Here is a 15687-nt window from a genome sequence, read left to right on the forward strand (position 1 = left end):
GAGAAAATTCAATTAGATTTTCAATTGTCAATCATGAAATTCAAGTGTTTACTGTAGAGATATTTGTTTGTCTTTTTGCTTAAAAATTTTTTCGGCTCTGCGAAAAAGTAATTTTATGAAAATATTTCAATGTACTCTACATTCTTCACCTAGTCAGTAAAGTAATTTAAGATTAATGTTTAGAGTTCCGTACTCATGCAAAGTCACTTAAATAATTTCTTTTACAATCAAACATTCATATCGAATTTCATTCTTGTTAAGAATTAGAGGCCACTGAAAAAATTAATTCTGTAAACTTGTAAAAACATGCATATTCAACAATATATTTCCTCTCAAACGCTATCGAATTAAAAGAATGAAAAAAGGTATGATATCGTTGTTCGAACCAGAATACATAATAGGAAATCAAATAAACGAGTAGAAGAGTAAACATAGAGAGAGAGAGAGAGAGAGAGAGAGAGGGAGATGGAAAAGAGCAAATTATGCCCCACGTGGGAATGAAGGTGCAAAAGATGTGATCGTTTCAGCTAGGAGGAAAATGTGATTCACCAGAGAAAAATTGTTTTATTATACGCGGAGCGGAATTGCCAAGTAAATGAATGTTTGATTTTTCCATGCACGGCAATGCAAATAGTGCATTACAATTTGAAATGGTTTCTTTGTAACAAAGAAAACTATCTTTGATCATAACTTAATATCTTAGATAGTCTCTATTAAGTAAGCGTTTCACGTTATCGATCTCTTGAATGATTTATAAGATTTCTTTTGAGCAGTTTTTCAAGAAATTTTGTCAATCTGCCTTGTTCACGATTACTTTCCAGGTATATCTTAAATCTAGTTAATTCTCAAAATTACGCATTCGTAACTGTAGACCTAAGAGATAATAAGCTAGCTCGCGTTCATTTCCCTCCAGACAATCTGAGACAGACTTGTTAATAACGAAAGAATCGTCGACACCTCAATTTCTCGGTTAAAATGAGTTAGCTCGTGAAAAATTCATGAAAATTTTTTTCTTCTATCTTACTCTCGATATTTTGTCGAGAGAGGATAACTCGAATATTGAAGATAGTTTCAAGAAGTTTTGAAAGTATCTAGATTGAGTGATTTTTAAAGTTTGTTGGACAAGGATAAATTGATTTAAAATATGAGCTTGTAATGTGTCTAACAGAAGGTGGTGAAAACTGGTTTAATAAAACTATAACATCTGTACACGGTTCTGTTTGAATAGTCATTATTCACGCTATTTTGTCAACGTTTCGAAGATATCGAGAATGACCCTTATCAGAACTAGAAGCAACAGAAGAAAAAAAAATTTTTTATATACACTAGCAACAATATGTTGCACCGTCAATAGGTCGAGTTACGTTTTTAAAACCTGACTTCGTGCAAAATAAAGACTTAGTATTTGGCAAAAAATGCCATAGGTGAGTAAATTGTCATCAATGTGTGAATATATTTGTCTTAATAGCATGGTCAGAAAAATCAAAATCATAACAGAACATAAGCGTTTTTGAATTTTTTCCTCTAGCCGTCAGATACTCTTGTCAAGTATAACATGAGCTTAAAATAAAAATTTCACAGTAACAATTGCATGTTATTTTTTATTGGTTATGTAGATAGTAGATGAATTTTTTTTCATTATCATTTCAACTGTACTTATAAAAATAAGGTGTTTTTTCGGCTTTCGGTCTGTTAATAGTCCTGAAAAATATAGTTGAGCCATAAATACATAATAGTAAGAAACATTTTCCATATGAAAAAGTGAGAATATCTGGAATCTTAACAGAACATAAAATTGTGAATATTTTTCGTAACCTTAAATGCATAATATTCAAAGAAATCATCACTATTTCAATAATTAAGCTCTACATAGACATTGATTCGTTTTATTGACAAAGTTTATTTTGATTGCAAAGTTCTCAGCTGCACAAATTTCTTTCGCATTTCAAAAGTCAATTGTGCTTAATATTAGTTTTGCGCTGTCAAATAATTTACGACCCTTTTATCATAAAAACCTAAAATATGTAAACAAAGCATCGTAGAAGCTTGACACATTAAGCATCACGCGACCGAGAAAAGTCAGATGTACAGGCAAGAGATAGCACGTCGACTTGAAGTCGCAGGCGCAAGGAAAAGAATCGATAAAACGTGGTACGTAACACTGTGCTGCTGTGGCGACCTTCTCCCGCTTATTCGCTTCATTATGAGTGGATTCTACGCTCGTTTCAAGTTCACCAAGCGCCGAGAGCCTCGTTAGTTACGAAGCAAAGAGAAAAGAGAAGATGAGAATCAATGTGATAAAAGTTGAAGCGTTTCTTTTATACATGCAATGCTATATATAGACAAAAGCAGTCGAGGGTGGGTGAAAATCAAACTTTTTTCTAGGCAAACTTTCTTTATTATCTCCCTTTTTTATTTTCGCTACAGGAAACAAATCCAAGGTTACAGAAAAGAAAGCTCACGTGTGTAGGTTCACTGACACTATGATGGACCTATATGAATAAGGCAAGTTATAATGTTAAATGTATGGTTAAGAGAGGCCTGTCTCATTTTGATGGTAGCTAGCAATGCTTTTGTGGGGCATGGAAAAACCTCTCTCCCCTTAAAAGAAGAGTGAAAGTTACTTGATTGGCACTCGCTACTTGTTATTACCAGAGGTGGAATTGAAAACATCTGCAAACTTATATCCCTTGACAAAGTATTAGTCACGCGGAAAATGTAAAAAAGGCAAACATTTCTGAAGAGGTTTCGTTCAATTCCATGTTACGAGCTAGATGAAAATTAACAAAAAGCAAATTGTATAGCGAAATCAAAAGCAACATCAGTAAGCCCAATAGGAAAATATGGCGAATATATATGGGCCGAATTCGGTGAACCGGTAAACTCGCATCCCCGGAGCGTGTGCGAGAGCATCTATTTGATATTCAAACGGCTGCACTAGCTCTCTCTCTCTCTCCCCCTCTCGCAACTACGAATGGCACACTCCTAGTTCCGGTTCATTGGTTCGCCATTAGGACGGCGCTTGTGTTTCTCGACTTCAAGTGATAATGCCGAGTTTTACCATTTATATTGCGAAGTTTTATTTAGTCTGTTTTGTAAATGAAATTAACTTTACGAGGAGTTTATACAATTGCAAAGCTAAAAAATTTACAAGATACTTTATAAAGATAAACATTATGTCTGGTTTTTTATCATTCGTATAGTTTTACACGACTTGGTTTGACGTACATAAACTTAACTTTATTTCTATTTAAGTAGAAGAAACTCGCTATGGTCAGCCTCGGATATAAAAGGATATGTCTTACAGAAAATAAGATAGAAGAAATAAAATATTTATATTTGTCAAACAGTAATTATTTAAAAAATCGCATCTACAATTATTAAAAAATGAGCTTTTTTTCTTCAGCAAAAAATAAACGAATTTGATAACGTTCATTCAAATAGATATCATTACTCCGAAATTAGACTCAATTTTTTTTTCAGTAACTGAGTCTAATGAAAAACTAAGAATAAAAGAAGTGACGAAAAAAATTAAATTTACCGAGTTCTACACTTGTATTCAAAGCACAGACCGTCGGCGTGCACAAGGATTGAAGAGTGCTAAAATACAGTGACTATACTCGTAAATTTTTAATGGTCTTCGTGACTTTTACGAAAAATAAATGCAGTTTACTAAGCTTAGACGAGCAGCTCCTCCAAGTTTTTCTTATTTAATACTCCAACTTGTATATTTTTTTACGCTTATAACCTAATAACTTTATAACGAAAAATAGCGCAGTAAATCGCTATTATTAGAATTAAAGAACATAAAACATAAAAAAGCCTTACTGAATATCTCATTTTGCTATTTATATCAATCAATAAAGTGTAATGACCTTGTGTAACAAAAGTCATTCATAAGTTTATTCGTAGCATAGTATAAACTATATGGTTAGTTCAGTGGGGAATAGTTCAGAGTTCTATGCAAGAGGTCGTGGGTTCGAGCCCCGGACACACGAAAATTTTAAGAAATGTGAAATTTTCATATATTTGTTACTGTGATTCTGTTGATTCGGATTTAACCTTAAACTGTAGGTTATGATGTGTACGAAATACCTTTTCTCTTGCATTCCAAAAATGGTAAAAGAGGCGAGTCTACATGTTAATGACTACAGAGAACGAAGACTAATGCGTACGCGTATCTAGCCTACCTCTGTAGCGTGCAACAGCAGTATTTAGAACGCTCTTCAATTGAAAACAATAAGAAAATAAATGGAATCAATAACAAAATAGTAAAGCCTATTCTAGGCTTCAATGAAAAGGAAATACAGTTTCTATTCTGAAAATGTCTCATGACTCAAACAACTGTTTACTTATCTGTACTCCATACTTCACGATATTGTTTTCTATTTGTCTGCATCTTACTCTACTGTTACGGTATCTTCTCAAACAAGATTAGTCCGTTTTTTATGTGTAAGTCCAATTTTCTCGAGCCAGAATAAACGAATTACACCGAATTACTTCTATGTAAGTTGATAACGCTTGCGAGGTCACTTCTACGTTCATGCTGTATAATTGCATCAAAATTATACTCAGAAACAGTATTTATTATTTCAATTGATATAAGCATTTTTGCTATCGTAATTGCTCTATTATCGATAGCTTTTTGTAGACGCAATTTTCCATTTAATTACATTACCTAAATTGCACGGTGACGGAAGTAGATACAGCTATAACGAATATTTTATGCGAATAATGAACTCACATTAGCAATTCGTAATGTACGGTTGACTGAATTTCGTAGAATCATTTCTCAATAAAATAACAATTAAAATGTCATTATGGTTTACGCTTACATTTTATTATTTCGCGTTGATTGTTGGAAATAACGTTTTTATTGTAGAGTAAGTAATACAAGCTTGATATTCAATATTTGATTGAAACAGTACATTGAAAAATAATTATCGTTTTTAATGCAGATCAGCTCTTGGTTTAAAGGTAAATAAAATTGCTGACAAGACATTACCGTCAGTTAAAAGAGTGACGAAAAAAATTGGTTTTGATCCGATAAGCGTACCCCCCATATCAAAAGATTTGAGCGTAGTAAGTTAAATGAAACACCGTTAAATTGTTGAGCATCTTCTACTTATTATGTATTCATCAATTCATTTACAGGCGACAATAAATTTGACAGACGGCGTTATAACAGGCGCCACAAAGTTCAAAAGAAATAAAAACGTTGTAGCTAGTATTGTTCCAGGTATTTTTCCTACTGCACGGATAAACGCTAGTCTTTATTTCCCTGAACTTTTTGCAAAATTCAATTACACGCTTGAAGCCCTCGTTTACACGGACACTGGAACAATAGACGCTGTAATAAGTAACATCACTGCGCATGTTACTCTCGACTACCGACCTTTGGGAATAAAACTTACCAATCCTACTTTTAAAATTGATCGATTTGGGTGAGTTTCAGAATCATTATTATTGGAAAAAAGTGAATTGAATGCAAATTAAATTTTTCAGAGATATCTCTGTGAATATGACGAGCGATTCTTATATCAGTTGGCTGCAGAATGTAATAGCCGATAATGCTATCCCATTCTTCAAAGATCATATAGCTGGCATTGCGGAAGATACTGTTAATCAGTTGGTGAAACAAAGTGTCAAGATCTTTAACAAAAATAAGTACAAATATGCTGTCGAGGCGGTGTTCGATCGAATAAGTAAATTACTGAAAATTTAGTATTTTATTTTACATTTTCACGCTCCTCGTCAGATTTGTCAACTGTATATTATTGCAAACACATCTCTTAATGCAATCATACATTAGCACAAGTAATTACATTTGCTCTTTGCAGTTCAAAAAATAAACGAGAAACAAAAAAGAAATTTCTTTCTACCTCTAACTCTAATCCCGTCAAACGATCCGAGTTTTCACGCCAAAATTCCAATGGACCGTTTTCCCTCTCTGACTGTACTACCGATAGCTATTTTCTGTGGATAAACGTCGAGAACAAAACGTCCAACTCCTATCGATTGGATCATCACGACTGGAAGAAAAACAACTCGGTGAAATCGGATTTTCGGCTGTTGTGCACGCGTACCAAATAAGAGAGTCGGATATCGAGGAAGAGAGATAGCGACATCGACAGATAGAAGTATATGTGCGAAAAGAGACTTCTGCGGTGTGTTGTATGCATATATTTTTTTTTATCAAAGGCTTCATTGGAGTTTGTATTGTTTTCCTCTCGTTTTTTTCTGACCACAGGTCGATCTTTATTTTACGCGTGATATAGTTCATTCTATAACACATTCAAGCACCGTACGCGTTTGTTTGGCTTTGATTAATCAGAATATTTTGAAACAAATGAAAATTACTCATTTTATTATAAAAATTGCTATGTAATAAAGTTTATTAACAATTGTTGCAGCAAATTAGTTTGCTTTCTTGAATAACGATAACATTTTATCGTCTCGCAAACGTTCGCAGGATGTAAAGAATAGTAGGTGAATTGTTTCATAAAGCCAGCTCGAATGCTTCAGCCAAGGCAAAGTAAAAGTAAAGGTAAAACAAAAGCGTCGAGTGTCTGTGAGGCGACGATTGCGATCTCGATACTATGGAGAGATGTGGGGTTAGAGGCGCTTCGCAGAAACGAGTAATTGGAGGAGATGGTAAGGCCTTGGGCAATGCGGTTTTATTCATTCTCATTCGAGCTTTTGAAAAGACCTCAGGATTTCACGCGCGCTTATAATTGGTTTATTTCATAAAGAAGCCGCAGTATTCCGGTTTGCTTGACTAATACATGGACTTTGATTTTAGAAGTTTCCCCACTAATTAGTAGATTTTCCATTGTGACTGGTAGTTTTCTGTGATGATACCAGAAAAGCAATGATAAGATGTTATTTTTACTCGAGAAAATGTGGAACTATGTGTAACTTTGAATGACTAATTGATATGTTTGTCGTAAATAAAGTATTTTACTTTGAAAAAGTTTTAATTTATGAAATAGAAGTGAAATAATAATCAAATAAATTGGATGACTGCCTTTTTATACACTACTTGAAATGAATCTAGACGATTAACTAGAATTTTTAATATTACCATCCTAATTTTTTCTCTATTATCTGGAAAAAAACAACTTTGTAGTTTGATAACAACATATTAATATGGAAAATACCGAAACTATAAGAGTTAGATTTTCGTGTTCATATAGTCAAGTTTACTACCTAAAACGGAAGCCTGCGAAAAGGAATCTCTGCAAAATTAATAAAAATTTCCTCGAAATAAAAGCCAAGCGAAACTACGCACGACAACAACAAAAATTGCCCAAGCAATCCCGTTGAATATATATCATCATTCAACGTACCAACGAAAAATAAAAGAAAAGAGTAGCCTGCGACCAAATGTTTTATTTGGGAGAAATTCCTAGCGCATTATTCGCATGCAGCAGCATTTATCTGTGGCAACGAATTGCCTAGATAATACGAAGAAGGTAAAGAGAAAGGGTAGGATAGCAGAATAAAAATACGCAAAGAATTGGCCCAACGTTAACATATGCGTGAGAGTGAGGCAGATGTTTGAATAGAGCGCAAGCACAAAAAGCTTTGGCCCGCGGCGATTTGCGTGCGAAAAAAGAAACAAGTCACTCGCAAGACCCAGATTAAAGTGTTGCGCGAACGAACAAATGAAAAAGAGAGAATTGTTATAAAGCTCTAATCAACAAGAAGGAAGATGAAATTTATACGCATGAAGATTGCGTTTACCAATCACTCGGGGCTGTTTGCGCGATCTTCATTTATTTCCATGAGTGATGACGATGAAAAGTCGCGCAGCTGTGGCCGGCTGGAGTTATTCTCTCTCTCTCTCTCTCTCTCTCTCTCTCTCTCTCTCTCTCTCTCTCTCTCTCTCTCTCTCTCTCTCTCTCTCTCTCTCTCTCGGGATATATATAGATGTATTTTAGCTTCTCTCACGGTGCAGGAAGAAAATCAACAGCTATATTTTTTCTTCCTATATATGTGGCATCGTTTTCTTTCTGACTGACAGCTGGGAAGCGATTTGTCTTGTGCGAGTAAGGCAACGATTTGACAAGTGCCAATGGTTTTCCTATACGATGCCAAGCTCAGTTCTGACTTTTTTCATTCTGACTGACATCAAGCTTTTTTCCTTCTATTGGTTGGTGGAAGCTTATTTCAAATCTTTTTATTCTTGTGTCTTTGGAGTTTATTCAATTTCAAAGTTCCACGTGATCATAGCTTGGGTGATTCAGGATGAGCTACGGTAATCTTTCTACATGATTCTGAAAAATAATATGATCCTTCACATTCATAATTTATTACAAAGATATATATTTTCATGTTTGAATTGTTCGAATTGGAGCTTAAAATTTTCGTCCAATAAAAAGAAGAAAAAATATTTTAGTAATATGAAATGAACTGAATATAAATTAAAATCCTCTTCCATTTATCAAGTAAATCCTTAAAACCAAGCGTATACGTTCTATATTATTTCCGCTAAGCACGTCCATAATGATCGAACAAAAGCGATACAGCTATCACTCGATAAGCAAGATACATTGAAAGCAAAGCAAGGCCGAATATCATATTCCCCAAGAGATTCAGCGCGACAACCATCGATGGTGGCGGCTTGCTACACGTGCGCGTTCCTTGCGGTCTTGTGTATTGCGCGGCGCCTGCAAGTGACGGCCGTGCTTGCAGGAGCTTTAAATAATCTGCGCGCACATCCGAATAATAAGCGGCATAGAGCGATTGTCGTAATGGAGTATCGCGATGTGCTCACCATAATGTAGGATTGATGTTACGGGCGCGTTAACGCGTATACGCGTGTATTTCTTACGCTACGATAAATGACGACTTCATGACGATGATATATATGTATGCCATGAGGTGCATTGCGGAATCAGTTGGCGTAAAGTACCGCAGGATTTTATCCCTTTCCGTCTTTCGAACAATCAGCGTGCGCATCGGATCTAAAGAGAAGATGGATCGTAAAAAAAAACGTCGACGTAGTCTTATTTTTTTTAGTATACTTTAAAGAGATGCAGAAAACTGAATTTCCTTTTGTGTGCACGAGTCAGCTTTTATGTTTCACGTAAAAAACCAAGCGTTACGTGACTGCTGCTTGGTGCGTGAGTGATGTGTCAAGTAAGGTATGGATGAAAGTTCGAATATCGTAGTGTTAGTTTTAAATTTTTCAGTCTGAAAGGATTGTTCGTGAATGTATGTGTAGTTTATGAAGGGATATGAAATAATAAATGCGTAGTTAGACCAATATGATCGATATATTATAGGCCTAAAAAATTGGGAAAAAACTCCACAAGGTTCGGTTAGGTTTGATCTTGCGTGCAAACTATGTTTGCACGTAAGCGCAAACGGAAACCGCCTAAATGGAGAAAAACCCTTGGTTGATTTACATGGATAAAATACAAACTGAAATTGTGATAACGTGCGATCATGCGTTCAATCGTTTTGTAAAGAAATAAAAACGTGTTATGATTAATTGATTACGATTGATACTTAAAGGTATGCATATATGTGTGTCGGATGTAAAAGAAATCGAAATTGGTTAATTTGTGGCTAACCGACCAAATGATATGTGAAATCAAACACGTGGCGTTGTGATGTCGGTTGACTACTTTGTGGCTAGTCAACCAATGATATGTATAAGTGTTTATGTAAATTGTGTTTGTGTTACCGGAGTTCGAGGAGGGTTTGTCTCGCGGCGATTGCTAAAATAGCACGACTCAACCAAAGAGAACTGATTGGAAGAGTTATTTAGAAACTAGAATAAATACGCGTCTATTAAATACTATTTTGATTGAAACTAGTTAAGCTTAACTATGCTACATTGACAAATTAAATAAGTTACAGAAATTCTGTTTAACGAATGTAGAATTCAAAAACGTGCGACTAGTTCGGACGAATGATTTATACTGCTCTGACCTCCACAACTAACCGATAACGCGCCGCCACACGAAACGCATACTCTCCCCTACTTTCCTTAAGTAAGAAAGAAAGAAAAGTCATATAGTTAGATCGTAGTTAGGCATGCTGAGTAAGTATATCGAAAAAGGAGAAAAGAAAAGAGAGAGAAAGAAATAGTACGTGGCTACTAGGAGAGAGGAGAAAGCGCGACTATATTACAACCTTATACTTCCCCTTTACTATATAGGAAATACTTTCGTCTTTCGACGAAACATGTAGTGTTTGAAGCTACGTTTATAGTTTTGTTGAAAAATTCGTGTGAGCGTGAAGCCTGTTGAACAAAATTCATGATTTTTATAATGAAAGTTCTCAGAAACAAATACTAACGACATATCGCAAGTCAATACTGCCTTTTGACAATGGAGATCCGCGTGCAATCTTAAAGTCGATTTTACGACGAGGACGGCGAAGAGGATATCACAATGCACTAGCGGAAGGACTTTGGTAACGGCAAATAAATCTAGTTAATCGAGTTTTCTATACGTATATGTTGCAGTGTGATCACGCGTGTGTTCCAATCGCCATTCCGCTATCGTAGGTTAAACTCTCTGTTCGCATGAGCAAAGTCTAGATTCTGACTGGCTTATTCGAGGTCCAACGCGCTTTTTCAGTTGTTTGTTTTTACGTCCTTACTATTTTATGTATTTCTTGCAACATCGTAAAAAATCAAAGAACAGTTTTACATGTTTCATTTTTATTGTTTTTTTTTTATTATTTTCTTTTTACATTGTACAGTTTTACAGAGCAGAAATTTTAGCTCAGAGCAGCTATAAATTATTGTATCACTTCGAAATCATTTCAAACAGAATTTCTTTGAACTGAAAGAAATAACTTTTTCATCAACTCATTATTTAACAAACTATACAACTATATAAATTAAAATAAATTATTACATATCGTAAATTACGTTGCTTTTGCAAAATTAAAAAATTTCTCCTTTTTGATTGACCCATACTAGCAGAAAAAAAGCTCTATAAACTCATTAGAGTTTAAAGGCTAGTTGCTTGATTTAGAACCTATTCTAGCTTCGTTAAAAATAAAAAGTGCACTTTTAATTTCATTTTAATACACATAATCGACATGAGCTCGTAAATTTTTTTTTTCATCGTATGAACTTTGTCGCTTTTTCTCCCGAGAGGACAGTCGATAAAACGAGTCATGCATTTTTTTCTGCTTTGCGCCCTTTGCGACCTGTTATAAGTGAAAGCGTGAATAATATCTTCAACTATACGATGCATTTACATATCGTTACACTCCGCGACGAATTGCTACCGATGCAGATAAGACCTCTCTTTTTAACTTATCGAGATAAAGCTTTTAATGCATACTATATATGCATTCAAATTTCATCCTCATCTAGTGCGCCTATGTAATTTTATTTAACTCATGAATACCTTTTATTTTAACGTTTTGGTCTATCACATGTACTCATTGGTGGTACATTTATTCGACAAGAGCTAAAATAAAAAATTCTCGCGCGTATATAACATTCGAGAGACTCTATCAGCACTTCATTTACTTTAGTGATGTGTAAATACATCGCGAGATTTTGCAAAAATATAATCTAGTTACCCAACAGTCAGCACGCAAAATAGATTACAAGAATCTTACTCCATCGTCGAACATTTATATTAGTCATATGTGTACACACACACACACACACACACACACACACACACACACACACACACACACACATATATATATATATATAATGTATACTTATACTTTTCAACATACGTTGTAGCCACTTAAATTTGATAAACACAAAGTGTAGAGAGTGAGTGAAAGAGAGAGAGAGAGAGAGAGAGAGGGAGAGAGAGAGAGACAGATTGGAAAATGGACGGGCATCGTCTTCGTCTTCATTTCCCTTTGATCATCGAAGGACTTGTAGGATACCTATTGTATCTGGCATTTCTATGCAGCTACCAGCGAAATCACGAATGGAGATAGAGGATTGCTTTGGGCGTGAATTATTGTTTCGATAGCCGTGCTAACGTGCGGTGAGCATGTACGGAGAAGAGTGAGAACTTTCTTCTTCTTTTCGGAGATAACTTAATTTAATTTAAGCGTATTTTTATATGTGTAAGTGTATAGTAACTTGAGTAATGATAACATGTCATGAAAATAATTTTGAACAAAAAGTAAAAGCTGTCGTTTTATAATATTAACTTCGATTTAAGACATGCAAATAAACACGCCAACTTCATTATTACATCTAATTGACCACAACAAAATTGACAAGTTCAAGTTAAATTTGCCCAATTCACAATTATCCAAACCACATGAAATGTCATCCAACCTAATATTAAAGCCCTCATTAACTGAAAAGAGTGTCGCTGCCTGTATCGCAATGCGACACGTCCCAAGCGGCTACCACTATAGCCCATAGAAAGCGTATTCTATCTATTGGTTTGCCGAGCGTGTCGCTACAAGTAGTTTCGGGGATTTGGTTGAACGTGCACCAGGCAACGATACGTTTCTTCTATTTTCCCCTTTTTTCGTTGCTAGCTCTATTAGTTGTTGAATGAAGCAATTACGGCAACTAGCTGATTTTACGATTTGTTTTCCTCGTGTGTTGACTAATCGAATCGTGTGTGCAGCGATTTATGAGCTGCTGTTTAATTATGACTGCTCGAATGCATCTAATATGAATATTTTAACGTAGGTTGTAAATGTGATGGGTTTATTAAGTGTGATAAGATTGAACGATAGAGGGACATGGTGAATGTGTTGGTGTACGAACATTGAAAAAACAAACATAATTTATAGGCAGTTCGAAATGTACGAGACAAACAAATGAATCATACGAAAGCGGGGACACAAATTGAAAAGTCAATTTATAGTAAGTATAGTATTTATATAAAATTAAAATGAATACTTGGATGCATGAACCATTTAGCATTGGAAAATAAACTTTATTCATATTTTTTTCGAGTCACTAATTTTGTATGCGATTAAATACAAAGATGACGGCAAAAGTAGGTTATATAGAGTTTTTTTTCATCAAAAGAATCTCAGTGATACTTGGCGAAAAAAGAAAAATATCATTTAAATGCGCCAGCAATAAAAAGAAAAGCATCACAAAAGCAGCTCTCGTAATAAACGCTCCAAGCTACTATTCTCTACTGCTCGCTTGCAAGAATTGTAACCGACGTATCAACTTTCAGACTTTTTTCCCTTCTTATGTACCGCAAGCTCATCTCGCGCCTGCTGTTTCTGATTGCATGCAGAAATCAATGCGATAAACTTGACTTTTTACTCCTATCTAACTAAATTGAATATTCCTATCACAACCTGCCGCTGGAGGACTAATATACTTGTGCTTCCGTTACTAGGTGTACATTTGTATATTTTTCTTGTACCGAGAATCAGCTGAAATAAGCTGAAATTGAATAAAAAAGAAAAGCAATGTAAAAAGTCAAAGAAAGGAAATTTCTTTTGCATTCGTGTGTTAAGATTGTTTTTATTGAAATTACAAATTTTACGGAAAACTTAGCGTTTATCAATGAACGTGTTACTTTCGTCCGAACCGTTTATACTATTAGTTGTTGAATGAAGCAATTACGGAAATAATATATAATATTGAGATTTATATTCAATAAATATAAATCATTTATATTCAATAAATTATTTATTGAATACAATATTAACTGACTGGTTTGGCATCAGATTTGGCAGAGAGTCAAAAAGGGTTTTGAGTGAAATTCATTCTGATTCATGGAATCTAAATTAAATTTGTATGCTTTGATTACATCATAGCTTGCGAATGCTGGCATTATAATCGTGTTTACTATATCCTCGTTTGAATTCAGAAGATAGTGGGCAGTAAAATTCTTGGAGTATTATAAAATGTCTTCCGTAAAGAAATAATACTGAATATGTATCCCGACTATATCTTAAATTTCAATGAAAAATGTATCAATTTCAGGCACTAAAAGTTTTGAAAACCTTGCAATTTTCATTTTTCATGGAAAGTAACGATGTCTACTAAACATTCGATAAAAACTTGCAATCGAAAAAAAACGGATTTCAAACCCAAGCAATTGCGATGTAGCATCGCTAATCTGAAAGTGCACAAGCCGAGAGTTGAAAGTATATAGATGATGAGATAGAAGAGCCAGAGAAAATAAGGAATCGAGAAGAGAAGCGAATACAGTGCGCGCGTAGCAATTTATGGATTTTAGGTCGACGCGCCGACGAAACAATACACCCAATCACTCGACTGCGTGGTGATGTATCTCTTTCCCTCTCTCTCTCTCTCTCTCTCTCTCTCTTCGTTGCTTCTACTGCTGCTCGTGGAAATAGAGATCGATTTGCTGCGCGCGGTATTTTGGACTACTGACGCATCGTTTTTATCCTCCCCACTGTTCCAGCCACCTTTTCTTCGCTTTTAATTGCACAAGCCGCCACGTGCGGATTATATTGAACATTGCCTTCCTGGGTGTCGTTAACTTTTGTGAGTCCCTTATTTTTTAGTTTGGATGCCTGTTTCTTTCCTTCGAGTAGATGAGGGTTGTACTTAAGATAATAAGATTGAATTGATAATGCTTATGACGTGTTTTCAAAAGAACCGATGAAAGTTATTGTTCAAGATTTTGAGATTCGTAATGAACAACGAAAAGAAACAAAATCTATAGTTTCTTTTTTCATGTCAGTTGGTCTTTCCGAAATGCATTCTGAAATTTATCAAAAAAAATTCCTACACTATCCACGTAGTTTCTCGGAAACCACAACGTTTCACGTGAATAAATCCATAGAAATTCGTCAATTCCAAGTCAACGAGCGCACGCTAAAAGCAGCGTCGGAAATCCGGGGAATTAATCAGACGTCAGTTTTATCCCAGCAGTTTACGCGCGTGGGCAAAAAAAGTTCCTGCATTCGCGTGACCCCACGTGTTTGTCCGACCAACGAGCTAGAATTTGTCTTCGGTCACAGGTGTACACGCTCGGAGTGGGTATTTGTTTGCTTTGATTCCACTTGCTGATCGTTCGGTTTTCTCGCTAAAAAACAAAAGATAGAGAGAAAGAAAAAGAGAAAGATAGAGAGAGAGAGAGAGAGAGAGAGAGAGAGAGAGAGAGAGAGAGAGACAGGCAGAAGGAAGAGAAAAGGTTAATGCTTTAAGTGCGAAAGTTTACGTAACGAAACAACAATCGACACAGAGTGTTAACGAAAGCGAAGATTGTATTTGTTTGGTTTTGCATATTTTGCGTTCTCAAAGATTTATTTGTAGTGATTCGTCGGTACGCTCTTCTCGCGAAGCTCGTCGATCGAGTAAACACACCACGTCTCCTTGTTGCTCTGGGTTTACTGTAAATTGAACGAAGCAATCTTTCGCTTTAGTTTTTGATTCCAACTTTCTGAGAAGAAATAGTACAGTCGTTTATTTGGAGAAGTTCATCTCAACAAAATAGCCCACACGACTAAAATGAAATTGCCAAAGATCGCGTAAGTTGCATTTACATATAAATCACTGTTTAATGAAGGTGACCTGTACTTCCACCATATAACTCAAAAATTATTATGCTCGTCCGTTTGAACTCCATGGCAGCAATCAACAGCCAAATATTTTGACGCGGAAGTATGTCCCGCTGATCTTTTTCTTAACGATTGAAGATCAATGGTATGCGCACGTAAATTCGCTTAGTTTATCTTATTCTTTGTTATTCTAATCGCTCGTAGCATTTTATCCGACTGCAAGAT

At 35.3% G+C, this 15687-nt stretch overlaps 2 protein-coding genes across 4 annotated transcripts in view; one reads left to right on the forward strand and one right to left on the reverse strand.

Annotated features, from left to right (window-relative positions):
- LOC131671758 (transient receptor potential-gamma protein) overlaps positions 1-15687 on the reverse strand; it is an 82855-nt gene that overhangs the window by 43560 nt on the left and 23608 nt on the right. The window lies entirely within an intron of this gene.
- Positions 4735-5882, forward strand: LOC131671761 (uncharacterized). The gene is made up of 4 exons (XM_058948439.1): positions 4735-4883; positions 4959-5082; positions 5155-5444; positions 5506-5882. Exons 1-4 carry the CDS (start codon positions 4813-4815, stop codon positions 5723-5725), a joined length of 705 nt encoding a protein of 234 aa, XP_058804422.1. The 5' UTR covers positions 4735-4812; the 3' UTR covers positions 5726-5882.

The sequence above is a fragment of the Phymastichus coffea genome, unplaced genomic scaffold, assembly GCF_024137745.1.
Source record: "Phymastichus coffea isolate CEN01 unplaced genomic scaffold, Cenicafe_Pcof_1.1 PCOF00134, whole genome shotgun sequence".
Taxonomy (NCBI): Eukaryota; Metazoa; Arthropoda; class Insecta; order Hymenoptera; family Eulophidae; genus Phymastichus; species Phymastichus coffea.

Excerpts from the sequence above, each read along its gene's own strand:
- LOC131671761 (XM_058948439.1), top strand. The coding sequence starts at position 4,813 with ATGTCATTATGGTTTACGCTTACATTTTATTATTTCGCGTTGATTGTT. Across the intron at positions 4,884-4,958 it reads AATAACGTTTTTATTGTAGA|ATCAGCTCTTGGTTTAAAGG; the intron begins GTAAGTAATACA and ends TTTTTAATGCAG. Across the intron at positions 5,445-5,505 it reads TTTAAAATTGATCGATTTGG|AGATATCTCTGTGAATATGA; the intron begins GTGAGTTTCAGA and ends TAAATTTTTCAG.